This window comes from Neopsephotus bourkii, unplaced genomic scaffold (genome assembly GCF_033783945.1).
Source record: "Neopsephotus bourkii isolate Nb327-2 ecotype Australia unplaced genomic scaffold, CSIRO-AGI_Nbou_v1 NB_1154, whole genome shotgun sequence".
NCBI classification, from domain to species: Eukaryota; Metazoa; Chordata; class Aves; order Psittaciformes; family Psittacidae; genus Neopsephotus; species Neopsephotus bourkii.
This window is the reverse complement of record NW_026901640.1, coordinates 4080417-4108216: the sequence shown is the minus strand read 5'-3', so window position 1 is coordinate 4108216 and position 27800 is coordinate 4080417. Positions and strand designations below refer to the sequence as shown.

At 48.2% G+C, this 27800-nt stretch overlaps 3 protein-coding genes across 8 annotated transcripts in view; all 3 read left to right on the top strand.

Moving 5' to 3' along the window:
- Window positions 1-81: 81 nt before the first annotated feature.
- RFLNB (refilin B) lies at window positions 82-6124 on the top strand. The gene is made up of 3 exons (XM_061363609.1): window positions 82-352; window positions 1916-2025; window positions 3314-6124. Exons 1-3 carry the CDS (start codon window positions 149-151, stop codon window positions 3642-3644), a joined length of 645 nt encoding a protein of 214 aa, XP_061219593.1. The 5' UTR covers window positions 82-148; the 3' UTR covers window positions 3645-6124.
- Window positions 6125-12830: 6706 nt separating this feature from the next.
- The window catches only part of RPH3AL (rabphilin 3A like (without C2 domains)), a 40350-nt gene continuing 25380 nt past the window's right edge, over window positions 12831-27800 (top strand). For 3 of the 6 annotated variants that reach the window (XM_061363593.1, XM_061363594.1, XM_061363588.1), the window contains exons 1-4: window positions 14452-14540; window positions 21990-22100; window positions 23464-23607; window positions 25536-25665. In XM_061363593.1, the coding sequence (XP_061219577.1) occupies window positions 22024-22100; window positions 23464-23607; window positions 25536-25665 (351 nt within the window). In that variant the 5' untranslated portion in view covers window positions 14452-14540; window positions 21990-22023. Of the gene's footprint in view, window positions 12956-14451; window positions 14750-21989; window positions 22101-23463; window positions 23608-25535; window positions 25666-27800 lie in introns of those variants that run through there. The other 3 variants (XM_061363592.1, XM_061363589.1, XM_061363591.1) reach the window with 3 other exon arrangements.
- RAD51C (RAD51 paralog C) overlaps window positions 14400-27800 on the top strand; it is a 144955-nt gene continuing 131554 nt past the window's right edge. Inside the window, exon 1 of the mRNA XM_061363584.1 lies at window positions 14400-14405. The gene's annotated coding sequence lies outside the window, so the exon portion shown is untranslated. The remainder of the gene's footprint in view (window positions 14406-27800) is intronic.

Below are 27800 nucleotides of genomic sequence, written 5' to 3'. Positions count from 1 at the left end.
AAGGACACGGTGCGATACGGGATGGGGCGCTGGCCAGGCCCCGCCCCCGGGCCAGGCCCCTCCCCCGGGCGCTGGCCCCGCCCGCCCCGCCGCCGCCCGGGCGCAGCAGTCTCAGCGGCGCGGTGGCCGCGGGGCAGGCGGCTCGGTCATGGTGGGTCGGCTCAGCCTGCGGGAGGTGCCCGACCTCCCGGACATGAGGAAGCGGGGCGACGCGGGACTCGACAGCCCCGACTCCGGGCTGCCCCCCAGCCCTGGGCCCGCTCCGCCGCCCTGGCTCCTCTCTTCGGGCAGCCCCGATCGCGCCGCGACCAACGGGCTGCCGGAGCCCGACCCGCCCGCGCCCGCCGCCGCGGTGAGTACCGGCACCGGCCGCCCCTGCACCCTGTCCTGCGGCTCCGGGCGCCCGCCTCTGCGCTCCACGGGGCAGACGGGACCCTCCGCCCGGGGCTGCAGCACGGAGCGGGACCCGCACCCCCGGGAACCCGCTCGCTGGGCCCGGGCTCGGTCCCGCTGCGGCAGGTGCTGGGCCCTGCACCCCGGGGCTGCCACCCGCCGCTGCCCTTCGGACCGTGCCGAAAGCTATCGCCCGGGAGCCGCTTGTCCACCCCCAGCGCTCCAGGCCCCGCAGCATCCTTTGAGGAAAGGAGGGTGGAAAACCGGCGCCGGCGGGGACTGGGGAGAGCTTGGAAAAATTGCCCCACGTTTCCCTCCCTTCTACCGGCGTCTCCCGCTGCTGCCGTATCCCTTAACGCACACACACCGGGAGGGAGCCCGCCGGGAGCCGTGGTGTCCACAGCAAGGGCTGGGGCTGTCTTGTGTCGGGGAAACTGGTGGTGCTTCTAAAAAGCACCAGCTTTGACGTCGGTTCTTGCTAATCAAAGGGAAGCCCAAACTTTCCTGACGCAGGTAGGGGGTAGGACAGCATCGCAGCACGTCTTTGAAAGATCCCACAGGAAAATGAACTCTCATTATTCCAAAGAGTGACCCAGAGTAGGAGGTTTCTGTGTTAACTTTTGGCTTCAGTTGATAGTATCAGATAGAGATGTGCTAGTTTTTCACAAAACCATGTTTGGATGTTGATGCTGAGCGGCTGGTACGAATACTTTGGAAACTGCAGGTCAGAGGAAACATCCCTTTTCTGCAGGGGTGCCACCATAGAATTGGAGAAGGCCATAGGAGAATCATATGTTGAGCAGGAGGGATTCCCATAATCCCCAGGCCCTGTGTAGGAAACCAGAGGTGGTTTCAAAAAGGCCCCTTCAGGGCCGCTTTCATTTCCTTCTGGCTGTGGGGCAGTGCTGGGCCAGGGTCAGCTTGAGGTGCTGCCTGTCCAGGAGAGAAGCACAGGGATGCTCTGTGCATTGCCGCTCGGTGGGAATGAGTTAATCCTTTCCAATGGGTTGTATGTGAACTAGGTTGGATTTAATGCCTTCAAATAGTAGCCATGGAGTAGCTATGAAACAAGGAGTTGCTCCCAGCGAGATGCCCTGCAATAATTTCCTTCTGTGATCTGCCCATGGGTGTATCTGATGACTGCAGCAAGGAGGGCACGCTCGTATAATCTTAGCTATAAATTGAAGGTGAGCTCATCCAGCGATTGGGCTATAGTTCATGCTGAATGAGGCTATGCTGCACTGAGGGGCTGTATTCCTCTCTCATTCCCCAGAATGGTTCTTCTGAAGTAAAGCTCCTGAAGTTAGGGCTTCACAAAATACACCTTGCCACATTGTTGATGCTATAGACCAGTGCCAAGTGAGACCTGCAGGTTGCAACTGTAGGCATGTCTTCGACTAGCAGACCCTCTTGCATGTAAATGTGAACCTTGACAGCTCTGTACCAGGGGCTAAATAAATAATTTTATTGGGAATATACCGAATTGTAACATAAAAGGGATTATTTTTGCATTTCTTTTCAGAACTCTGTGCTCTCCCCCAGCCCTGTTCTCTCCAGCTACCCTCCAAGATTGTGTCCTTTATCATTTGGCGAAGGAGTTGAGTTTGACCCTTTACCACCAAAGGAAATAAGGTAAATGCTGTGTTACAGCCATCTAGTTTTGAGGGAGTTAGCATGTAAAGGAGTAGTTAGGCCTTATCAGTGCCGGTGAGTCAAGTTAATTTATTTGCAGAGCTATTGTTCCATGCAGCTGTACGTTCCTGGACATTTGTACAGGATGAAGGAGTGTTCAGGCTCTTTTAATCCCATATGGGTTTTTTTTTTTCCCCCAGGAAGACTTTCCTATATTTTAGTCTCCAGCTTTTCCTTCATTGCACTGCTCCAAAATGTTGTCTTTCAACCAATTAACCAGAAGGTAATCATGATGGAAGATCTTCAAAGCAGCCTTCTTTCTGGGAGTGTTTTATTAGGGGAAAGGAATTTTGCTCTTGTAACCTCATAGTTTTATAGTAAGCACTTTCTACCTTATCAGCTGTGGCTGGTTTATGAACTAAGAGAAAAGTTGGTATTCAGAGAGTACATAATTGCTGGGTTTTTTAATGTGCTGCATCACAGCATGTGAATTATTCCTTTGAATGTGATGATTTCCAGTAACGAGAAATGAAGGCTCGCAGTTGATCCCTGTGCAAGCAGAGGTAGACAGGTACAATCAAATGGAAGCTTAATGCAGGGGAGGGTAGAAGGAGAGGATGCTCTGGTGTGGGTAAAAGGAGCCTGTGCTGAGGCTGGAATTCAAGGCAACCAACACTATGGAAAACCTAACACAGAGTTGTCACAGTGTGAAGGAGATGAAAACTTTCTTCTACCATGTAGCACAGAGGATTTTCTTCCCGATGGAGTTTGGTGTGTAAATTGTAGCATTTTCCTTCCAGTTGAATCTCTGGAAGTTTGCCTTAAGGAGTGCCCCATGCTGTGAGCAGTCCCAGAGAGCCCCTGTGTGGCTCTTGCCACAGGGTAACTGGGAAAATAACATGTGCTGCCATGGACTTGGCACTCTGAGGAATGAGGATGCTCATGTGCAAAGCCTAAATGTGGATGTAGGCCCCTGGGTTTAGTCATTGGAGTTTGAATGAGGTTCTCAGGCTTATAGAGCTGAGGCTTAAAACAGCAGACGCAAGGATTGAGTTGATATTTGGTAGTACTGGCAGCTGGACAAAACAGGGACAATGCTGGGTGTGCTGATAATGAAAGGCTTTTTCTTCCCATAAATGAGTGAGACAGCAGCAGAACAGTGTGATGTGGCTGTTCCTGTGTTGAGGTGGCAGGTGTAAGGCTGAGGAGCCACCCTACCTGATGGCTTAGACAAAGCAGCCTGCTGCTCTGGAGCAGAGCTCACACACGCCTCTCTGTTGTATTTCAGGTACACATCCTCGGTTAAATATGACTCGGAGAAGCATTTCATTGATGACATCTATATGCCAGTGGGCTTAAGCGTTTCCTCTTGCAGTCAGACAGTCATCTGTGTCCCAAACTGCACATGGCGCAATTACAAAGTCGAGGTCCACTTTGAGCCCCGCAACAAGCCCCAGCGTTTCACCAGCACCACCATCATCTACCCGAAGCACGCCAAGACTGTGTACACCACCACGCTGGATTACAACTGTCGTAAGACCATGCGGCGGTTTCTCTCCAGCATAGAGCTGGAAACTTCAGAATACCTTGGAAACGACTGCGTTCTGGATGGTTGCTGACTGACAGCTGTCTCTCTTGATCTGATCCATCTCGGTCCCACCTAATGCACTGTGCTAACTCCACTAGCTAAAGCGGGTACAGACCCTCTGTCTCAGCTCTTAATTCCTGCTTTAAGCATCAGAATGGCCTGAACGCGGTTTTCTGTGGGAACACAACTTAGTAAGGAACTTGTTTGTTCACCTTTAAAGTCATGACTTCCCTCCCCTTCCCCACAGTGCAGTAATCAGATGAAAATAATGGGAAGTATTTTCCCGGAAGAAATATTATTGACAGGTAAGAAAGAATGTGGAATAGTACCTGGCAGGTGGAAAGCCATTTGATGCTTTGTGGTGATGTGCAAAAATAAGGGCGATTTGCTCTCTTGTAGGGAATCTACCAGGTTATTTGGTTACAGATAGCTAGAGCTGTCATTCATTTCAGTTCAGATCACGAGACCATTTTCTTTAGAACCACCTCCTGGAAATTGCTGGAAAAAACTAACACAGAAAAATCTAAAATTCTGCAGTTTCAAATGTTGTCCTATGGCAGTCATGTCCAGTTGGAAGGTGTGAGTGGGAAAAAAAAGGAGTTCTGAGCAGAGCAGGAGATAAACTGCTTTTGCAGCTGCAGTCAGCAGGGAAAGGATCAGGTAATTCAAGTTCTGTAGGGGAATGGTGTATCTTCTGTTCTTACAACAACTTCTGCAGCGCTGTAGTCTGTGTAACATACTGGCATTTCTGTGCATGTAGTAGGAGTTGTAATGAAGAATATCAGGCCAAAGATTATCCCTGTCTTGTTGTAAAGTCGGGTCTTGACAACGTGGTGGTGGAAAACCACTGGTGCCTAGTTTTTACCAACATTGTACTGTCTGTGCTGAGGGAGTTGTAACTAGGAGTTGGAAAATGCACGGTGTATACAGGGACCTAGAATGGAGGAGATGCTGGGATCCGTGTGAGACGCTGTCATGGTGAGGGTTGTGAAGAATTGGAAGGTAGCAAAGGACAGGCAAATTTTTATTACATACTAAAACCCACAGCTGTAGCTCTGCTTCCACACAGCTTTTCATTGCAAAGGTCCATGTCCTCTCTGGACTTTGGTATTAAGGATGTCACTGGGATGGGGCAGTGTCTGCCTGTCTGCAGGCTGCTGAATAGCCCCTCCAGTCCCAAGTGCATGATGAGGTTGGGGACCAAAGGGAGTAACTTCAGATACTATGGAAGTCCATCTGGATGTTATGTGTGTTAGTTTATCATGTGCTTTAATGAAAATAAGTTGGAGAGATTTCTTACTTTACCCAGTTTGTTCTTGCTATATTGACAGGGAGCAGTGTAGTGTAGAGAGTATCTGCTTTTGAGAGCTTGGGCTAGTGTTGGCTATGTTGGTGGCTAGTGTGTAGCCGCTCGGAAACAGTTGGTAGACTTGATCTGGCTAGACAAGGCTTTTCCATGTATTCCAAAGCTCCTCTGAGGTGTGGGTAACCCTGTGATATAATATCATCAGCCCTGGACCTGCTTTTAAAGAGGACTTCGCTAATGCATAGCCACAAAGGTGACTTTTGTCAGTGGTGAGTTTGAAACTCAGGAGCCTGTTCTTGAGCTGTAGTTAACATGTGTTTGTGCAAGTGTGATGAATGGTGTGGAAGTGCACTTGAGTGGGAGCTGAAATGATTTGGGAGACTAAAATGCAACAGGAAGGCAGGTTTGTGTGATTTGGTTCTTTTGTAGTTTTGTTTTGCTTTTTTACTTATTTATTAGCTCAGAACAGAATGTCCTTAATCTTTGATACAGGCCTCAGAAAACCAGACACTAAAACAATCCCAGGGTGACAAAGGTTGCCAAAGTCAGGTAGGCCTTGCTCCAGAGGGGGTAAGAGCAGCACTGTCTTCTCACTAAACATGTTGGGTTTGGACTCCAGTGTTTAGGAAATGTGTCTTAAATACCCATGTTGCAGTTCTCCCCTAAACATTGCCCCAGGATGTACTTGCTGTGTAGCAGAAGGCACAACTCAAGCCCAATGCGTGTGGGATTTCAAAGGGACAGAACTCCTTTGGGAAAGCTATTGCAGCATTGCTTGCTTGGCAGTTCCATGTACCTTGCTCCTGAAACATCTGGTGCTGGCCACTGTTGGACACAGGATGCTGGAAGAACACGGATCCTGGATTGCTCCGACAACGCTCTTCCAATGAATTCATTTGCAAGAGATCTAAGAGAGGATTATTTTAAGTTGTAATCATGAATTGTCTCTAGTTAGAAATGAACTGACCCTTACATATGGTTTTAGGATAAAGCACCTGATTTTTATACAGCAAACAAACTTAATTATGTACCTCTTAAAAACATTTTAATTGGTAGAGATACCTTTTAAATTATTTCTGTCCCAGCATTTGCAAAGCTCTGATTAGCTCTGTGCAAGTGTTCTGATGTCTGTGATGTTTCCCACCCCTTCCTTCTAATTTTCAATTTGTCTTTTACTTTATTGTTAATAAATGATCTGAAAACCACCATATAGGGAAATCTCTTTATTTTTCATTCACAGCTTCAGTGTTTATTACAGTATTTACTTAGAAGTAAACATACCATATATCCTGCCCATCCCAGCTCCCCTTTTGTTTCCCTTATGTGTTACTGTTGCTCAGATATTCTAGGAAGGCATTTCCTGTATAAAACTACATTAAAAAAGAATCAAAACAACACCAAATGTTGTGGGTATATCACTTTAAGACATTAGAAAAGTGGCTTGAAGACAGCTGAATATCCTTTCCAGTATGCATTTGACTTGTTCATTTGGTATAGTTTTATTTTTAAAGAGTTTCTGGTGTGGATTTCAGTGTACCTCACAAGTGAAGCACTTGCCCTTTTCCAGTACAACAGGTATTCAACCAGATAGGAATTTCTTTTTAATTATGGTTAAAAATGTAGATGTGCAATGTTAGATAATTTAATAGATTAGAAAATACAGCGTAAAATAAGGCTGGAATGTGTTCTTCATTAAACTGTATAAAAACAAAATAGTTACAAACTACTGTTTTGAGGGAAGTGCTGTAGTGTTTGTCTGCATGCTTAATCTGTTCTTTAATCCTTTCCGAATTTGCAGGCATGCTGATTTTGTTTGTATCTCTGGCAGAGTAGAATTGAACATCAGTTAATTAATTCTTAATTGGATTTTTTTTTGCTTACTTTTATTGTTCATCTGGTTATCTGCTTGCAAAAGCTCTAGGTCTGCATGTAATGACATTATTGGAATCTAGGGAGCTCTGAAGCTATTCTAAACCATGTCACTGCTCCTGCAAAAGTCTATGCAAGCGTTTGAGTGTCATGCAGTGTTTAAAGTATTAAACAAGAGAAAAATATGTACCTAAACATGAATTGCTGTATAAAAGGCAGTCAATTTGAAGAGCCATTAAGAAAAAACTTTAAAAATCAGAACAGTATCTTTCAGGAGGGCTTCAGGAAAAACTGTTTCCTTTGTGTTGTGCCATCTTACTTTGACATACTTCCTTTAGCATGGTCTGGGCTGTTTAACATTGTAGTAGCACTCTGTAAGAATAATGTTCCTTTACTATGAGAGGTTGAAGGGGGTACAAGGCAGCCTACTGCTTGACATGATTTTTACTTCAGTTTGGCCAAATAGGCTTCTTGTTAGTACATATAATGACAAGGACAGCCCCATTGTTAGATATGTGCTCCATTTTCTTTGTATATATGTTGTGCTTCTCCAGGATAATCAAATCTGAGGGGCTGATACAATAAGTTTTTATAACAAAATACTGTAGATACAATTGGATCATAAGGCTGGAGATGAAGGTTGGATTCCAATCCCAATTTTGCAGCTGGCTCAATTTTAAGTACTAGGTAAGTCTGTTTGCAGTCATTTGCAATCAAAATGGTTGGACTTTATGATCTTAAAGGCCTTTTCCAACCTAGTTGATTCTGGTTTAGCCTCTAAACAAGATATCTGGTCATTTAGCTGTTTATCTGCCACAAGTGCTGTCCTTGCTGGTTTCAGGACCAGCAACTGACAACATCAACACCTAAAAAGCTCAGGTGTAATACAGTGAGTGTTATTTTGAAATAGGAACAACTAGGGATACTGCACAGCAAATTGGCAGTATGGAAAGGAGTGCTTTTAATAGCTGAAGCCGTCTGAGTTGTATCCAAATTTAACTAAAAGGTTGGTTTGTTTTAAAAATACAAATGACCTTTTCTCCACAGATATAAGACAGTGGGTAATCCGTGCTAAGCTGCAGAATGTGGTGAGAGATTTTTGGGTGACACTGCTGGTTGCAGCTCATTCAGGAACCAGTTCATGCTTGCTCCTCTGGAAAACAACTGAAGCAATGTTCTTTACATACGGTGTGATGGCTGCTGGTGCACGACACTGCAATGCAGTCATGAGGAATGCCTGGCAGCTGAGCATGGCTCGGTGGGGAAGTGTTGCTGCAGATACAGTTCGTACCGTTTCCTCCTGTTCATCTTGTAGATGCGCAGCCTTTCTTCTTCTGCTACAGGATCTTCAAGAATCCCATTCCATCGAAGGCTTTCGTTAAGCTGAGCAGAAAGACCTTCATCTGTTTGAGCAGAGTCCAAAGTGGTGGCAGTTGATATTACAACCTTGTTCATTTCTGCATCCTTTCGATTCTCTTCTGCATTATTTTGGGCTGGGTCAGGGTTCCTTCCAGGACCTGGGATTTCAGGCAATTGAGAGGAGCAGGCCTGCTGCTTTCTGGTGTTGTGCTGGTGTTTAGCTGTTAAAAAGATAAATGCTGTTAGCAAAAATGTATGCATTGCCTCTGAGGCTTTCCTGGCTATTTCATACAGAAGATGATGAGAGAACTGCTTGCTGTACCTTTATTGCCCATTAATAAGAAACCAAATCGATGAGAAAATATTAATGCCCTAATGGCCCATTTATTTTTAAGTGGGAAATATATATTTATCTGATTGGCTAACACAATGATCCTTACACCTGTAAGATGTGTTTATTGAGGCTGTTAATGCATTAATAGCACTTCTACACTGGAGTCAACTTCACTGTGCTTGCCTAATTCGATTTAGACAGGAAATTGATTCTTGGTCCTTGACGATTTTTTAAAGCTGTTATCCATTAATACAGCAAGCAATGTGATTTTATTAATTTTTGTATAGGGCACATTTTGTCCTAAGATCCTATTCCTTTACATGGAAGATTTTCTTACATTAACCTCCCATTTCTGTGGGTATAGCAGCAACTCAACCCCACTGATGGGAGGTTAGATCAGTGCCGTGAGTCAGGCCAACAGAGCAGTGAATATTTAACCTACACTGTAGCTCACCAAAAGAAAACCACTAAATATTTACAGCACCCCAAACCTTAGGCAGTTTATGAAAGTTTCCTACTTCTTGACAGATTTCTTATGCCTCCTACTGCTTATGCTGTGTAGTTACATACACTCAACCTTTTCTGGATAGATTGGTAGCTATATATGAAACTATATGTATAAACAGGATGCGGTTCAGTGAAAAGTTTTAAACTGCTATAGAAGGTTCCCTAGGAAAGCTCTGTTTTCTCTCCGTGGCAGCTGTCCTGCAGGATGGAGGGACAGTCAAGCACCATAGCCTCTGGCCAACACACACAGGTGGATCTGAGCTGCTTCCCTGCTGGTACCCACACTCTGGCTTCATGTCTGTGCAGCATCAATTGCACGAACATGCAATGTCCAGCAGCAGTCACGTACCACCCTCGTGCACACATGGCTTCACCCAATGCCCCCTCCACACCCAGGTGCTGCATGGGGCGTTGGGGCGGCACGCCGCAGCCAGCCGAGCTCACCTGCCCGCACCGTGGTGGTGGTAGTGGCTGCACTCCTGCATGGCAGCCGCTGCTGCTTCTTTCTCTGTGGTGGCTTCGTGCCTAGGGTCTGTGGTGGAGGAGGACATGGGCAGTCCCTCGCCCCCCACTGCCTGCCTGCGCTGCTCTCCTGCCCTGTGGCAGGCCTGGCATGGCTCCGTTGAGCTCCCCTCGAGCCTTGCAGGGAGCAAGGGAAGGAAGATCAGCAGCCTCCGTCCTTGTCCCTACTCCATCTTCCCTTCCCTCTCCATCTCCCCTCAGGTTTTGCCCTTCCATCTCTTGCTTCCATGCCTTCCCGCCCCATCTCCCCTCAGCTCTTCCCCTCAGTGCCTTCCCGCCCCATCTCCCCTCAGCTTTTCCCCTCAGTTCCTTCCCGCGCCATCTCCTCTCAGCTCTTCCCCTCAGTGCCTTCCTGCCCCATCTCCCCTCAGCTCTTCCCCTCAGTGCCTTCCTGCCCCATCTCCCCTCAGTGCCTTCCCGCCCCATCTCCCCTCAGTTTTTGCCCTCTCTCTCTCCCCCCTCAGTGCTTTCCCCTTCCATCTCCCCTCAGTGCCTTCCTGCCCCATCTCCCCTCAGCACCTTCCCTTCCACCTCACCTGCCCCCTTCACCTCTCCTCCCCTCAGCACCTTCCCCTCCATCTCACTTCTGCCTTCCTCTACCCTTTCCCCACCACTCCCCTCAGTGCCAGCCCTCCAGCAAGGTCTCCAGGGCAGCCATGGTGCAGTGGCAAGCCTGGGCCTGCCCGCTTGGCCAGGGACCCAGCGCCATTGCTCTGTGTGCACAGCCCTGTGCAGCACAGGTTGCCTCTCCTGTGCCACTCTGCATGGGTAGGTACTGGGCCTGTCCTGAGGTAATATGGACACACCAGAAAGCATTGGCTTCTCTGAGGTAGTACGGCCCCGCATCTATTGCAAGGAGACCAGTTATCGGGATCCTTCCCATCCCTTCACAGTACCTCAGCCCTGCAAATGCAGGTGCTGAGGGGAACTCCCCTCTACCTTTCCTTCCATCTTCCCTCCCCTCTGCCTTCCCCACATCCGAGCACAAAGGTACATGTGGAACAGCTTCTCCTGGGTGTTCTGGGGACAGCGCAGTCCTCAGATCTCCTGCCCTTGCTGCTGTGCTGTGCTGTGCTGTGCTGTGGGTGTTTCAGCAGCCCCCCCAGCCAGGGAGATGAACGCGTCTGCTTCAGAGGTGAGCCTGGATGAAAAGCCTTTGCAGGGACTCTAGCAACAGTTGCTGAAGCAGTGCACCTCTTATTTGTCATCCTCTCCCTGGAAATAACAGAATGTTTAATCTCACTTTGGTTGCTTTCTCCCCCTCCCTGCCTGCCTCTTCCCTTCTCTCCTGATCTATTTGGATGTGAAATTTGGCAGACGCTCGCGGTTGCATTCAGGTTGGGATGAAATTGGGCTCCCAGGAGGCTGCTCCCGCGGCGGATCCCTGGGCTGAAGGCAGCACTTCTCTGACTGCCGCTAATGATCTGATTTCAAAGTGCCAGCAGCAAGGGTTTCGCAGTGATGGTTATTACTAACGCTGTGCAGCAGCCAGCAGCTCTCCAAAGCCCGCGTGGGGATGAAAGGGATGGTGACACAGGGCAAAAAGGCAAGGAAAACAGCAACAGCAGCAATGGGATGTAAATAATTCATCCAGACTGAAGAGGGAGTGCAATGGTTTTTGTTTGAGAAAAGCTGAAGGAAGGGGATTACCTGTGGCTTGTGGCAGTTGTCATTAATGTTATTGTGATAAAACCTGACTTGCCAGCCAAAATCAGAGCCCGGTGGTAGTGGCTGCCCTGATCTACATACAAAGAAAGTCATCTTCTGAGAGGACCTCCCTGGGGTATCAGGATGAGGAGGGGCACCATTCACCTGGTTCCAGGAGGATGCTGAGTGGTGAGGTGCTCCTTGGCAGCAGATGATTTTATTCTGAAGGGCTACTGTCCCCAGGCGAATCCCTTATGCTCTTACTGCTTCTGTCACTTCCCTCTTTACCCCCTTTTCTGTTTATACTGACAGTCTCGAGCTCTGCTGTGCCCAGCAGAGTCTCAGTGGATCTTCTACCTGCAATTCACAGTAAGAATACTAAGAACAACTTTCCACAGTCCTCTGAAGGTTTCACCATGTCTTGGAGGCACATATCTTTTGAAAATAAACATAGCATGAATTCACCATATAGAAAATTTGCAAGCCCAGAGAATTAGACCTGAGCCCGTTCACACAAGCAAATAGAGAAGTGGATCCAAATGGGGAGTTTGCCTTTAAAACAAGCAAGAAAGCAGCTTAATTTGCTATGAAGCAGTAGTATTATTTAAACATTTCCTTTGCCTTACATATTCTCAAGCAAGTGTGCTCTATAGGCAAGGTTATTTATTTTTTTTTCAGATTAGGTACTGAGTTATTGACTTTGTTATAGAGGAATGATAATTAGAGGGACAAAGACAAACTGAATCACTGAGGACCAAATAGTAGCAGATTGCAATCACAGGAACAGCTTGGGGAAAAATCCTGTCCCTCTTGCTATGAATTGTGAAGGGGTTAGACCGAGCTGGAGGGGTCAGGGCGATGGGAAGGGAGTGCCAAACGCCTCTGGCTGTGGCAGCTCCTTGTTCCTTGTCAGCCTGTGTCCCTAGGAAATGGGCTTTCAGAGATAAGCAGCCAGCCCGTTTGGCCTTTGGTTATTCACTGTATTTAAAACTGCTCATAATTAAAATGAATCCTCTTGATTATTATTCATGTAGACCAGCAGTGCAACACCTCAGCACCGGCTGCCTGGCATGACAGGGCTGAGATTAGGAGCCCAGACTCCTGCTCACCAGTCCAGTGTTCAAACCAGGAATCATTTCCTGCAGCACTCCAGGATGGTTACAATTAGGATTGTTTTGTTGTACAATAGGGCTGCCTTTAAGCATCCGTAGTTCTTCTGGAGGATACCTTCATACCCAGGAGTTCCACATCATTTAAATGGTCTTTATTTCTTGAGACACGTGCTGGTTTGAGGGTGATGCAGGAAGGCTGCTCCCCAGGGTGCAGTTATGTGCTGTGCTGAAAGCAGCTTGGGGCATCTGTGGTGCAACTGTCAGCATTGCTGATAGGCCTGCAGGAGAAGGTTGCCATCCCTTACAATCCTTGTCATGTTCATATTTAAAATCCCTGGCAGCTGTGATCTGGTGAATAATTCAGTGGGACCCATCATCGATAACAGAGAGATTTTGAAGGGTTCTTTGGGTGGAACTGGAAGTGCCTGCATTCTGAGGAACGAGTATATTAAAAATTGACTTCATGCTATCAAGCTAAAACTCATACTTAGCCTTTTAAATTTTTTAATGTAATGTCATATTTATTCTCTCTGACTTCCAGCTATCAAGGCACAGTCTTGCAGTCGGACTCTGAAGCATCTGTGGGGATCCTAATGAGCAAATTCAATAGCAGAATGGATACAGGCTCTGAGACGTGTGTCATTTCCTGTGCCTATTGCTCCTGCCAATACAGCTGGTGGAATAAGGTAATTTATCTTTATCCTGAAGTTGGCTGAACTGTGTGTTTAATTTATTTATACTATTGACTCTGTGGAGGGCTACCCTGGTGTGAAATGTCATCTTGAAGTGCTTTCTCCCACAGAAATGCAGGCTCTATATTAATGCAAACACTGCTTCCTCTGATGTATTTTTCAACACTTGCCTAAACTGAATAGCAAAATATGTACTCAGACTTGAACTTGATTTAGTTAAAAGGTCCCTAAGCTTACCCTGACGTCTTGTGGGTGTGTGAAAGCAGCAGGGCTTGCAGGGCACCAGGTTTCTCAAGAGCAGGCTCTGAACAGGCAATAAAAGCACAGAGTGAGAGTCTCTTTTCCTTTCTCTTTCCCTTCTCTCCTTTTCTCTCCCTTTCATCCTCCTACATGGCAAATTTACTCACTGCATCCACTGGACATTTAGACAGTCATGAGCTGTAATTTCTGTGTTTGCAGGCTAGTGCAAAGGAATAATTGTTTTCCTGTGACTCGCCATATGATCACAGGTTGTCACTTCACCAAGTGTTTTTCTCCTGACAGTTATTAGTGTTTGTATGGATCTCCAGAACACCAAGTGAGACATGTTTGATTGCAAAGAAGCCTGAAGGTGGGGCCTATAAGCAACTGTTGAACGCAAGAGAAAAGCCCCACCAGCCTCAAGGTCCCTCCCTGCAGGAGAGGCAGGCTGGCTGGGGAAGGTTGCTGTGTTTGTCTTGTTGTGTTGGGTTCATGTTGGGTGCACACTGTGCCAGCTTCATAGCCCTTCCTCCGAACTAACATTCTGTGGATGAGGGGGCCCAGCCACAGCATTCCTGGGATGAACACCTTTAACTGTACAAAATGCAGGACCAAGTTTTCCTGCTGATCCTGGCCAACGTTCTGTAGCTGGTGTCTGGTTTTAGGCTCCCTCTGCGGTTTTAAGCCCTCAATTTTTAAAAGCTATGAGCCCCCCGTGCCTGTCCCAGGCCCAGCAGACCTCACCTTGCCTTGCCACGGGGTGCTCTTGCTTTGAGCTTTCCCTGCAAAATCCAGTTCTGGGATGGGGTAGGCATTTGCTGTGATTTATTTGTTTCAAGAGGTTATTTAGATGTGGGGTTTTTTTTACTTTGGGTTTTTTTGTTGTTGTTGTTGGTTTTGATGGGTTGGTTTGGTTGGGTTTGTGTTTTAACTGAGTTTTGAACTGGCTTGTTTTGAGGTTTGTTTTGTTTTGAGGTTTGTTTGGGCATTTGTTTAGGTTTAAGGTTTAGTTTGTTTTGAAGTTTTTATTTTGTTTGGGGTTTTGTTGTGTTCTGATGGTTTTGGTTTGAGGTTTCTTTTGAGGTTTGTTTTGGTTTGGGGGTTATTTTGGTACCGCCTTGCCTTGTTTGCAGTTTGGGGTTTCTCCAGGGTGCTTTATTCCGGGCTCGGCTCAGCGCACCCTTGCTCAGCTCCGGGCCGGGCCTTGCCGGCCGCCGGTTCCACCGGGGCGGGGGCGCCGCGGCGCCGCCAGGGGGAGCCTGTGCCCGCGGGGGGCGTCGGTGGGGCGCGGGCGGCGCCGCCGGGGCTGGAGGCGGCGGAGGAGGAGGCGGCGGTCCCGGTGAGCTCCGTTTCCGCGTTGTTCAGGGGGCGGCTCCGGGTCGCAGCGTGGTCCCTGGCGGAGCCGGCTGCTCGTTTTGCCGGGGCAGCTGGGCCGGAGGACAGGTGGGTACGCGGGAGGACGCCGCGCAGGGCGGGGACGGTGCAGCTCTGTACCGGGAAGGCGCCCGGGCACTTCGTGCGGAGTTTGGAGCCGAGTTTCGGGTGTTGGTACGTCGTGGTTGTCCGGATACCGGCGGCGAAAGCGGCATGCTGGGGCGGGGGAGAAGCTGTTGCGGAGCACTGAGGCACCCAGACCTGGAGCTCCACAGGTGGGAGAGGCTTGTCCAAAACGCTGCTCAAAGCAGCCCAGAAACGCAGCAGGGTTGAGTCGAGGTGGAATTCAGCCTTCTGAAGGTAACTGAATGTAAGTGACCGAGGTGTGTGGGGAAACAAGCCAGAAATGGGAGGCTGAGAGCAACGTGCTCCTCGGAAAATATTACCAGCCTGGCGGGGTTTTGACTACTGCTGGGTTTGTGCTTGTTGTGTGGTTGGAGCAGGCACGTGCACCTGGCAGAGGATGGATTGTCCTTGTTCCTTTTGGCACCCTGACACCGGGAGATGGGTGCTGTTGTATGTGCAAAAGAATGACGTGCTGTGCTCATCCTCAGGGTTCTTAAGTCTCCTGTAGCTCGGGTCAGGTACTCTCCAGGACCTGGTCAAAGTCCACGGCTTGATTTCTGCTTGTACCAACAATGTTCATTCAGGGTGATAAGGGTCTTAAGAGTCAGAACTGGCTGTGCTTATGTGTTGCTCAGAGGCTTCCTAGGATGTTTAAACCCAATACTATAGCTTAAGGATGCTGAGAAAGGGTATTTAATCCTCCAGAGGTGATGGCAGGCCCGTGGCTCAGAGCCATGGTGAACAGTGAGATTTTGGCAGGGTTGGGGGTCAGGCTGCTCAGTAGTTTCCCCACTGGCCCTGGCCTGTGCTTTTCCTGGCTCACTTGAGGTTACCCGTGAGATAGGCTGGCATGAGTTTCCCTGCAAGGGATTCATTGACAAACGCTGGCCAGTGCTTCCCTGTGATGTCCAATTCTTTCTAAGAAACTCATTGCTCCTCGGGAGGCTGGGAGGAGCTCATTCCACCCTGCCAACCTCCAGCTGCAGGAAGCCTCCTGAGCTTTTTAGCATATCAGAATAGTGAAGTGAGTCTCTCTAATTGGCCATTTAGATGCTAATTTGCTTCTCGTAGGCCTCTGCCAGATCAACCTGCCCCAGAATGTGAGTTAGTGTGCTGTCTTCATGAATTATTCACTTTGCACAACGCACCTGCCTGGCTGGAGATCAGAAGAAAATAGGGCCAAGGTCTAGTAAATAAAGATACACCTTGGCAGGTGGAACAGTGCTGGCTTTCCTCCCCAGCATCGTAGGGTGCTTGGGAGCAGGAATACTGCTTTGCCTGGCCAAAAGCCTGTTCTTTATAGATTGCCATATATCAAGAAGCCATGCTAATAGGTGCCTTTCATTAATACAGGTTTGTTGGTGCTGTATGTCCGTTTTCCTGTAGAGCTGATTTTATCTTCCCACTCATGGGACTGGCATGGACCTCCAGGGCATTGTATTTTATAAGCTGTTCAATGAGCTCCATCTTAAAAGCAGTTAGGTTTCTTGCCACTACTGCTAGGATTGGGAAGCAGCTCAGGCACATAGGAACTTTCTTTTTTTCCCCTCCCAAACCTCATTCTCATTTGCTCCTTTTCCAGCTCGGCCTTACATGATGATGACTCCTCTCACTTTCTATGTGTTTAATTTGGGCTGTGCCAATCAGATCCCAATACATGGTTCTGAATGAGGTTTTTCCTATTTTGCTGGCACTGTTGCTTAGATTGAGCTTTCATGGTGAGACAGACTGGAGGTCTGCTTGACTGGGTTCTTAAGTTGTTGCCCCAAAGCTTCCTAAGGCTTCGTGGTGTTTATTTGGACATTGCGTTTTCCTTGTCTGTGTTGCCCGAAGCCGCAGAGCTGCAAGTCAAGTGTGATCATACTGGATTCCTTGTGTTGCTTGGCTTTCCATGTGCTAAGGGTTTGAGCTCTTGTGGGGATTTGCCTTAGTAAGAAGTAGCAAAAGGCCATTTCTCAGCTGTGCCCCTGTGCACCGGCCCAGCTCTCCCTGAGAGCAGGAAGGTGATGAGGATTACTTGGCTTCACTGTGCTTGTGCTTCCTTCCTGCTTCACCGCTATAAAGTGTTTATGCTTATAGCAGGCTCCTTTGCTACTGGAGGGACTGACAGATTGCTACATAATGTAGGTGTGAAGAGGCAGTTCAAAATAGTTTGTCTGTGATAAATGCTTTAATAAACCCCTGATTCAGGCCAGCAGTTGTAGAGGCACAGTTACTCCCCTCCTCTGGCACTGAGACATGGCTGTATCTTGAAAGTCAAGTGTGTTGTCTTCTGCCACTGTCCTACAGCCCCAAGGGTTATTCTGTCACTTCAGAACAGTGGTGTGCTTTGAAATACAACTGTGGCACTAGGATCTTTAAAACATGAGGGGAAGACTTGTGTTTGGACTAAACAGCCTTTCCCTGCCTGTCGCGCTTGTCTCCCTGCTGCACGACTAAGTGTCTGTGAGGAAAAGGGACTGGCCATCGGTGGGTGGGAGGCAGAGGCCGGGCTAACCTTATCTATCTCTGCTACTCATTTATCCTCTGTCGTAGCAACAAGAGCAAACACTCACTTTGTTGCTAAGGTTTCCTGGGGATAATGGGGTCTGGAGCAGAGAGTAATTACACTGCCTCTGTGAGGGAGCAGCAGCTAAAAGGAGAAACAGGCCAGCACGGTACCTGGTGCAAGCTGGGAGTCCTGGGGGGGCTGACGCCCTGGAAGCAGGCAAGTTAATTACACTGGCACAGCTCGGGTTGGGAATTGGGAACCAGTCTCTGGCCAACTGTTTAATTTTTATTTTTTAAATGAAGTATTAAACAAAAAATTGCCTAATTAATTTCCTATAAACCCAAATTAATGTAGACACGAGCTGCTTAGCTGAAATAACGGGGCAAATGAATGACTAGAGACCTCCTTATGGGCCTGTGTAGGACATTTTTATATTTGCAGGGCTCCGAGGATTTAATGCTTCGTGATCACCTGTAATCAGCCCAGCGGCAGGAGGGCTCGTGCAGGCTGTGCATTCGCTGCTGGGAGGAGGTGTTTTCTACTGCAAGGATTGCCTCAATGTCAACAAGACCCTCAGGTTTAACTTTGATGTAGTCAAGATAAAGTCAAAATGTGTTTGGGGTGGAGAAGTGGGGAAGTGATTCGGTGTAAGAAGACGATGCTACAAATGTACATGAGCTGAAAAAGCAAGCTGATAAATTTGGAACAGAAAACTGTTAAGGGTGTTAAATACAGTTACAGCCTGGCTTAGGGAGTGCATGATCCAGGAATCTTTGGAGTCTGGGAGTGTATTCTGGAAAAGTATTGCTGTGTTGTGCTCTGTTCTATTAGTTTTCCTTAAGTGTCTGTTCTTGGAGCTGGTCAGGTAGCATGTGCCCTGCACACAGGACCTTTGCCATGACCTACTGTGACTGTGCTCTGTTATTAAAGACGTGTGATGTTTATGTTGCTATTCTGCTGAGAAAACTGTCCTTCTTTCACAGACGAGCCTGGAGGATGTGCTGCCCCACAGCTGGCTGCAGCCACCTTCATCCTCCAGGCCAAGCAGGGACTGTCCAGTGGGAAAGATCTTGCTCAGCTGACTGTCTTAGGGTCACTCTACAGGGATGTGGGGCCAAATCAGAAGCATGACCCTGCAGCTTTCCCCTTCACTCAGACCCCACTGGAAGACTTCTCCCTTGTCTGAGTCATGTACTCAGGTGCCTTGCTCTCTGGCTGCAAAGTCCAAGGCTCATCACGGAAGCAGCAGAAGCAGTCATCAGAGCTTAAGGCAGAGGTGTGCTCAGTTCTGCATCCTCCAAAATGCTCCTAGCCCTCATCAAAGGGTTTGCTTGCTGCAGGATAGCACTCCTTCCTTGCTGCACTCCCCTTAGCATCTGTGCCAAGGGCAGCCAGGTGGACTCAGATTTAATGAGGTTTTGTTTCACATGATTTCCTCCATCATAGGAAAGGGATAAACAGGTGAAGTGTTTTTCAAGCAGGTCACAGAGTATTGATAAGAACTGCCTTTTAATTCTTAAGTAAAAAGCAGAATCTTGGAGTGGGAAGTTTGCTTCTATAATGCTGAGTACTTGTGCAACCCCCTTATTCTGTATGCAGTGTATTTGCAGCTGGGCCAGGAGCTGTGGATTTCTCTTGTTCTCTCACTGCTAGAGATGGGCTGCTTCTGCCCTTTGTTAGATTGTTGAGAGGAGCAGAGGACAGGGATGGCTCAGTGAGCTACGTGTTAGCTGGAGTATTTTTGAGAGAGAACGTAGTAGAGGCTGACTGCAAGAGAGGGGTGTTTCACCACAGCCCATAGAAATGACTCCCCAGGCTGGGGAGGTTCTGCTCTCTTAGTGTTTCTGATTAGGCTGATTCCACTGTACTTCTTGTCCTGTACAGAGATACAAGGGAGGATGTTTCATGCCTTCCAGATACTGGTACCATTTCTCTGGCATCATTCCCGTGGCCATGCAAGATAATCCTTTCCATGCAGTCTTACTAGTGCCAGCAGACTGTGGCCTGCAGTCCCCATTCTTTCCTTCTCTGAGGTAGCTGTATCGAACCACACCAGGCTTTTTTCAGAAAAAGGTGCAAAGCCACCTTCAATGCCAATTTACCTCAGAGGGAGCAGCAGATACCCAAAGCTGCCAAAAGAAAATGCTCCTGTAAATATTTTATGGAATAATCAGTCTGAAGACTGTTTTGGCAGTTGGTCTCTAGGCTGTGCTTTGTTTTCCTTCTTTCTTTCAGATGCTGCTCAGGGAATGGAGAACAGAAAGCTTATGCTGAGTAACAAGAGGCAAAAGAGCATGACATTGCTTGTTTTTGTTCAGTCATGCTGAGAAAAGCGCACTGTGGTATGAGGCTGAAGAATGTGCTTAGGTCTCTCCTGAGTAAAATGCTCAGCTGATGTGCTCTATTCTGCCTTGCCTTCAGCTCTGTTAGAGCAGATAAAGCTCTGCTGAGAAAGGGGCAGATGTATTCAGCACAGCTTTCCACCCTGAAAGCACAGCTGCTGGCAAAGCAAACTCCTCTGCCCTAACCATGGTATCGGGCTCATCTCCAGCTCTAGCTTTTATGTTTGCTTAAACATCTCACAGCTGCCAGTACTGCTCGCATCAGTATGGTTGAGTGCATTTAGCCTTGCCAGTGGACACTGAGTGCTTCAGGTGCGTGTGAGTGGGAGGGAAGGTACATGGTATATCTGAAGAATAATTTAATATATGCATTTGTGAGGCTACATGTGCATATAATTCTGTAACAATGCACCACAGGCTTGGAAAATCTCTGGAAAATGCCAGGTCTGCCATTCTCTGTGAAATTGTAGCTTTTCTGCTTTTAACAGTGGCCTGGGGGTGGGAGCGTCCGGATTCTATTGCTCTTAATGCTTGATTGCTCCCCTGTGTGTGAGCTGTTATGGGATGTGTGTGGGGACTGCTGCCTTCTCCCCTTGCTTGAGATAATGAAGAAGACACAAAGAGCAGGAGGTGTTCTGGGATAAAATGGGAATGCCACAGCATGTGTGGCATTTGTTGGTAAGCCAGGATGCCAGCCTTCAAGGATTCATTCTAGGGCTGATCCATTTCAGAACTAATGTAGGAAAGAAAAGTTTATAAAATCCTGTGTGATGCTTCTGTTTGTCCTTGCTGTCTCCACCCTCTTTCTCTGCCAAATCTTTCCTGCAGCCTCTCATCTCCTCCATACTTCATTTTGGCATGCAGTTGGACTGTGCCTGCTGAGCATTATGCTGAATTGTTAGAGCCTTCACCCTTTCTATGCATCTGTCCCCTTGCACCGAAAGAAATCTGTGCTTCCTGTGGGATTCCTCCTCTTTTCTCCTGCCTGTTGTAATCTCTGAGTGTTCAGACTTTCTCCCGAAACTGGATGATCTGAGAGGAGGGAACTGGTTCATTGTTTGTAACAGTTTTGGCTCTCAAGGCTGATGGGAGGTTTGGCAGCAGAGAGCTGTCAGTTCTCTAGCACAAGTTAGCATTCTTGTGCTGGGGACCAAGTGTGGTGTGGCACATGTGAGCTCAGCACAGGGAGGGAGATGAATTTGCAGAAGCTGCCTGTGTCAGAGGGCCAAGGCCATGCAGCCTGTGATGCCTCCTGCCTGGCACAGAAGCAGAAACCTCTGTGTGTCAGCCATAGATAGCAAGCGTGTAGGTACAGCACACTGAGCCACGGGCACTGCTGTGGTAAGAGTGCTGTGGATTGAGACTGGAACATGTGTTTTCTTGGGAACTACTGCACAGTTGGCAGGTGATATACCTGGCCTGCTATTGTATCTGATCTGTGTTTGCCAAACAGAATTAAACATGTTATCTCTGCCCAGCAGATATGGTTTCAAAGCTAGAAAGTGTCTGTTCTAGGGAAGGTAAGTATTAATACCTGGAAATTTATGCACTAGGGCTTGTGAGACACTTGGTCTGCTGGAGAGCAAATCCAGCTGAAGAAAAGCTCTGTACATCAAGGCTAATTTTGCCCCCACTGTAATTTTTGGCTGTGTCTGTCCCTTGGTGCTTTCCGTTCATCTTTGCTGCTGGTAGGACTCAGAATTGCTTAGTCGCAAAGTCTCTTGGGGATGTGTTTCTCCTATGAGTGTGTGGAAGTTGGTTTTCGCTGCCTTTACTCACCAGTTCACAGTGATACTGTCATTGAACAAGGACTCACTGGTGTGATTGTGCCAGTCACAGGAGCCTCAGTAAGAGGGTCTGCTGCTAGAGGTGCTGTCTTAAACATCAGAGAATGCAAACAAGCTGCTGGTGTAGACTGTAGTTATAAATATCAGGTTATTATGGAAGCAGTTTTAATGAATGAAATGTCTTGCCACCTATTCATGCTGATTGTCAAGTGTGTTTTTGTTTGTTACCCTATTAAGAGGTAAACAAAAAAGCAACTTGTAGCTTCTTTGTGTCCTTTAGAGTGGCTTTCACTGTCAGTACTGCAGCATTGGGGCTCCAGAGGTGATGGAGCAGAGATTGTTCTTAAAAACAACACTTTTCTCTTGTTTGAAGTGAAAAATCTGAACTGACAAGGAGTCTCTGGCTTTGTATTTTTTAGAGTACTATAAAATATAAACTTCCAGCCATGTCTTCAAGGTATTTGAAGGTATCTATTGCCTTGTATTTTATGAGGATGAGGGTGTTTTTTTGTCACTGTCTGTAGGTGAGAGTCTGTCTACTTCCACCATGCGTAATGCCAGCAGAGCAGCCTTTTGGAATGGTTAAGGAGGCTGTGCCAAGCACTGCCCTGAGATTTCTCCAGGGTGGAGTGGAAGCTGTATTCAGTGCTGGTGTTTTCTTCTTACAGGTGTGATCCCTGCCTCTCCTCCCAGCCTGGTGCCATGGCTGACATGATATTTGGCAGCGGGACGGGCCAGTGGGTGTGCCCCAACGACCGGCAGCTTGCACTGCGTGCCAAGTGAGTCCTCACCATACTCCTCCTCTCCTCCTAGCATTGGCTCTGGCCTGAATGGTTTCCTGGTATCTGTGTGGAGCACTGGCCTCATTCACAGGAGTTTGTTTGTCATGCAAACCCCTCTGTAGCCTAGAAGTATGCTGCTTGGGTGGGAGAGGAGCCTGCTACACTGGGGCTCCGTGCTTGGCTGCTGCTCAAAGCTGCCAGCCTACAGTGGAATTTGCAGTTTAGCTGCTGTGTGGTGTGTTCCATCCCACCAGCCCTCCCCTGGGTGAAAGGAAGGGCTTGGAGGCAGGCATATATCTCTGCAGCACCCTACAATATAATTGATAGCATCCCCCAGCTGCCAGCACTCTTTTGTATTAGGAACTTGTCATTTGATCTCATTTCCCCTGAAGTTAAATTACTGCATAACCTAAAGACAAAAGGGATGGAGATGAGTCAAGCACTACAATTGCATTTGTTTCCTGTATACTTTTCTTCTCTGGCAGCCAGTGTCATGCCACTGCCACCTCTGCTATTGTCTGAACCATTGGGGTCAGCCTGCTATAGTGTTAGAAAACAGGAGGTCACACTGTATCTGGGGAACTGCAGTGCCCACCACTGCTGCTTCACCAGCCTTCACCTGAGAGCCTCATTAAGACAGCTGTGTCTGATAGTGCCCTGCATTATGCAGCAGCTGTGACTTTAGCCAGTGACCTCTAAACCCCTACTGAATGGTAATTAATTTTGCTGTGAAAGCTCCTGCCTGTCCCCAGGTGAGCTGAGGAGCAATGTCAGCCATTGTATGTGAGGCACGGAGGGAAGTGGATGCTGAAGTCCTTGTGGGGGCCTGTGTTAGGCCAAGGGAGGAAGTTGCTGAATTCATATTTCCATGCGTGGCTGATGATTTGTGTGTTTGAATTGAGGACCTTAGAAACATGCCATCTGGAGAGAGGAGGGTGCAGGTAATCCCTGTGTTCCAGAGTCTGCCTTTGGCATTTGTAGTGTCTGCCATCAGTACTCATCCTTGCAAGGATACCTCCAGGATGGCCATCCTTAGGCACACTAGTCTTTCTTTATGGACAGAGCAAAATAGGAGTGAGGACATGGAGTAGTAAAATATGAACTGGAGCAGAGAGAAAAATGAGAGGGCAGGGAGAGACAGCGCAGACTCAGTGTTGCAGGAGGAGTGATGTGGTGATCTGGTCAGTGAGAAGAGACTCTTATTTTGGGCATTAGCTAGGGAACAGACTTCTCTGATGGAAGGCTGATGTCAGCTCTATGTGCCTGGCAGGCTTGGCCTTGTGGATCATGGCAGGGGTTTTGTACTTTTCTTTCACAGCTTAATTCTTCCTTCTGCTCTCCCCTACACCATCATCCCCAGGCTTCAGACAGGCTGGTCAGTGCACACGTTCCAGACTGAGAAGCAGAGGAAGATGCAGGCTCTGAGCCCACAGGAGCTTGAGGTCATTCTGGAAGTCATCCGCAAGGCAGAGAAATTGGACATCATTGAGCAGCAGCGCATCGGGTACAGTCATGTTCATTTGTCCCCTTCCCTCAGAAGGAAAGGTCAGCTCAGACAGAGGAGTGGCTCTCCTGGCTGCCTGAGCTCAGCCTCCATCAGTCAGAGCATCCCTTAAGTCAGTTATTTTATCCTCCCGTGTTGCTTGTTTGGAGACGACGAATGTTGGGAAGGATGTGGTGTTTTCCTTCTGCCTCTGTCTCAAGCCTTTCTTGTGCCTTCTTTGAGCCTTGGGGCTTGCTGTGATTGCAGCCACTGACACAGTGCCTGGTAAATGCAGCCCCTGCTAAGGCAGCTGCCCCAGTGGCTGCCCAGTGGAAGAGGCTGGGGAAGATGTTGATTTATGCAGTGGCACCCACTGCTAGTGGACTCTGTGGCTCAGGAACTGCTCCTGGTGGCACGGTGAGGTTTTCCCTTGTCTGCAGCAGCCCCCTGGGATTTTGCCTGGGGCAGTGAATGTGTTTGTTCTAGTGGCTGAGCCCTCTGGAAGGGGTTTGCTAGCTTGAATTATCTAATTTATGGGCATCTTTTTGCTGCTGCAGATTTCCATTTGCTTTCAGTCCTGCTGGAGGTCTTATTTGTGAGACAGGAAGCTCCCAGCCCATGTCCAGCAGGCTCAGCTCCCTGCCTCTGTGCTTTGCTCTGTCCCTGTGCAGTGCCTGTTAGTGCTAACAAGACCTGACACTGATGTTTGTGTGATATAATGGAGACCCAGCAGCCCCAGAGGCAGCCAGCAACCCCGAGGGGCTGATCATTCTGTGTGGTGGTTGGTGTAATTGTAGAAGGTGATAGCCTTGCTGTGCCCATGCTGAAGCATTCTCTGAAATGCCTGTGTTAAGTCCTGGGAATTTTCTTGTGCTGAAGTCAAGAATTATAAATCTACTAATGATGGCTCAGCCTGGCTGTGCTGTCTGACCTCATCACCATAGGCAGTACCTCTTTTAAACAGACCTTGCCTTCCTCTCAGTACGGGCCTTAGTTGATGGGACATTAGTGCTAATGAGGATGAGGTTGCATGGACAGCAGGATTGCATTTCCTCCCTGAGCCACAGGCACATGTGTGGCTGTGGCTGGTCACTGTCTCTGATAAATGGCCTGGCTGTTAGTGTCCCCATCTACAAATGGATGCCTGAGAATTGCCAGGCAGTGATCTCATGACAGTAGCCCTGCTCTGCATGCTCTCCACATCCTGCATCCTAATTGCTTATCCCGCCTTCCTTCCCTTTTGTAGTCCTGCTGCTATGGGCATCGTGCATACATATGTGCTTCCTGTCTTCCAAGCAGGCTGTCAATCACAGCAGGGAGCAGTTTCTGGCATTCCTGTACTACAGCCAGGCTCATTTTGGTTTGATGGCTTCAAGTCTGGCCTTCCTGCTTGTAGTGGAATGTGGGCAAGTCATGTGCCTGCAGTGTGGCTTTCAGGGAATATATGTAAACATGGAGCAGAGCTTGGCAGGTCTAACTCCTCTGCCCTTTCCCGGTGTTGTCTGACTTGCCCTGATCTGAGCACTAAAAGCTTTTCCTGCTCTACAGGCAGGAAATCATTGTGCTGAAACTGTGGCCTCAGTGACAGTGGGCTCCTGAAGGGTGTAGGATCAAGCCCTTGTTGTAAGCTGTGCCCTGCCCCCACTATCTGAGTCAGACCTCTCAGCAGTGGTCAAGGTTTTTAATCAGGGCTTGGTGAGCATCAATAGATGGACTTAAACAGGTTTTTATCACCTGATGACCAAGAGCCAGCTGATAGGAAACACTTGAGTGTAGGGGCTTCAGTGAAAGTACATATGGCCCCCAGTAAGGGCCCCAAAACTGTTCAGAAGAAGCAAAGGTAGACTGAGTATGGAGCACCCGTCTGCAGGTTTTCGTCATGCCTCACTACCATGTGCTTCCATTTCCAAGGTGAGTGCTTTGACCTCTGCTCTGCCTCTTCCCCACAGGCGCCTGGTGGAGCGGCTGGAGAACATGAGGAAGAACGCGATGGGGAATGGCCTCTCGCAGTGCCTGCTTTGTGGTGAACTGCTTGGGCTGCTGGGTAGCACGTCGGTCTTTTGTCAGGATTGCAAAAAGGTGGGTTTAGTTACACAAGTTCCTGCATATTCCTGGTAGCAGACCTGTCTAGAAAGTCCACCAGGCCACTTGGAATCTGTCAGAGCATCAGGTTTCCTCTTGCACCCCTTATTCCTTAGGATCCTAAAATGCCTAAACTGTGCTTTGTGCACCAGCCCCCTCTGCATCTTCCACTCTGGGTTCGCAGAGTCTGAGAAGGGGCAGAAATGTACGACGAGCAACCAATAAAAGAATCTTTGTGCTTTGCTGTTACTTACTGCAAGATCTGCCCTTAGGCTTTCCAGTAATGCCTCTCTCTGGAGGAGTCAAGTCCGTCTTCAAGTTCCAAACCAGTGTGAAGTTTCCAACTGTGTGTACTGATGGCTGCCTGTGTTTGAGTATGTTGTTGGCAGGACTGTACGGGTGCTGTTTGAAAGGCAGTATCAGTTTTCAGGCAGATTGCTGTTCTGCTAGCACCCTGAGGGATAACTGTTGCTTGTCTAGACTCTGCAGCCAAGGGGTTAATCTGTATTGCTGTGGAAATGATGATCTCCAAGGCAACCACCTTATCCTCCCTCTGCTGGGAGGCTGTTTTTCCTGCACTTGAAGCCCATCTTTCCCTGGGGAGAGCACTCTGTAAGTGACTTTGCCTCAGCATGTTGCATGGGGAGAGGTGAGGGTACCTGCTGGGTGCAGGAGTGTTTCTGACTTGCTGGTGATACAGTGGAAGGGAGCAGCCTGTGCTGACTCTGTGCGTGGTGGGTACGAGAGCCAAGGAGACACTTGCTAGTGTCACCCACCCTGTCAATGAGGAGGTGTGCTGTGTATCTCACAGGACAGCACTGAGTAAAACCTGCTCCTTACCATGGAATGCTGCATGTTGACACCTCTGTGGTTAAGCCGCCACTCAGGCCATGATGGAGAACTTTTTGTGCTGGCATTGACAGCATTTGTGAAATGCAGTTCTCATGCAGAACAGGCTGCCAGGCTGGGCCTGCAGTGGTCCATGGTTGGCTGCAGCACTGCTGGGCTCAGAGCTCTTGTAAAAGAAGGAAGGTGGGTGGCCCTCGGAGTCAAAACCAAGGTCCCAGCAGCCCTCCACATGTGCTTGCTGTGCAGGAGCTGCTGTGAGCTGTGCTGCCTTTGCTGTCAAGTGAGTTTCTCCACTGGATTCAGTTTGCAGAAGTAGCTTGACTGAGGTAGGGGTTATAGTGGGGATTTCTTGTAAGGCAGTGACTGGGCAAATAAACACAAATCTTTGAACTTCTGGGTCCTGCACCAGTATTTTAGTAAGTGTTGGGGAAGCAGTAAGGTACTGAGAAGTTAAAGGTCTGGTTTGAACTGGGCTCTGTGCATGTGCATGTGTGCTTGTGGAGAATAAAGGGCTGGATAGCAGACAGGAGACGGCTGGCTGTTTCCTGCGTTTCAACCACATGGAATAACAGGATGTGCTGTATTCTTGCCTCCATCCCTTGATGATTCTGCTTTTACCTTGTCCAAAGCTAGCTAGGTCACATTGCCATAGTGCTTTGTAATCTTTCTGTGAGCCCTGTACACTAATGGGGAGGCAAAAACTGATTCAGCCATTTCCCTGCCCTGTCCACTTGCAGTTGCAGGTAGGAACTCCTAGCTGCAGGAGCCCAGGTGTGACTGGAAAACCCCTAAGAAGGGCTGAGATTTTAGGTTTTATTTTTTATGGTTATCCCCTTTTTCTCTGGAGTCTGTTCAGGAGCATTCATACCCAGGTGGTTTCAAGGTGAGACCCTACTTTTCCAGTGTGCATTTTGCAGCTGCCTTCTGCTTGTTTGCACTTTCCAGCTGCGTGCAAGCTCAGGGCAATGCTGACTGGGTGTCCTGGGCTTCTCCCCTTACTGTTTTGTAATGCTAACGAGTGAACTGGGGGAGCAGTCAACCCTTCAGCAGAGCACACACAGTAGACTGCTACTTTAAGCTTGTCCCTTCTCATCCAGGGATATCCATCACTCGTGCAGTGCTGTATGCAATAAGAAATGACTTGTCAGGGAATTATAGATTTTTAAAGTTCCTGTTCTTCTTGCTGGCTTTGCTCTGTTACCATCTCATTGCAGCTCACATAATTCAATAACAGGAATAATTGTAATGATGCATCTGAAACAGAAAAGAACTTAGCTTCAGCA

Coding starts and splice junctions, on each gene's coding strand:
- RFLNB (XM_061363609.1), top strand. CDS start 149: ATGGTGGGTCGGCTCAGCCTGCGGGAGGTGCCCGACCTCCCGGACATG. Junction 353..1,915: donor CGCCCGCGCCCGCCGCCGCG/GTGAGTACCGGC, acceptor ATTTCTTTTCAG/AACTCTGTGCTCTCCCCCAG. Junction 2,026..3,313: donor TTACCACCAAAGGAAATAAG/GTAAATGCTGTG, acceptor GTTGTATTTCAG/GTACACATCCTCGGTTAAAT.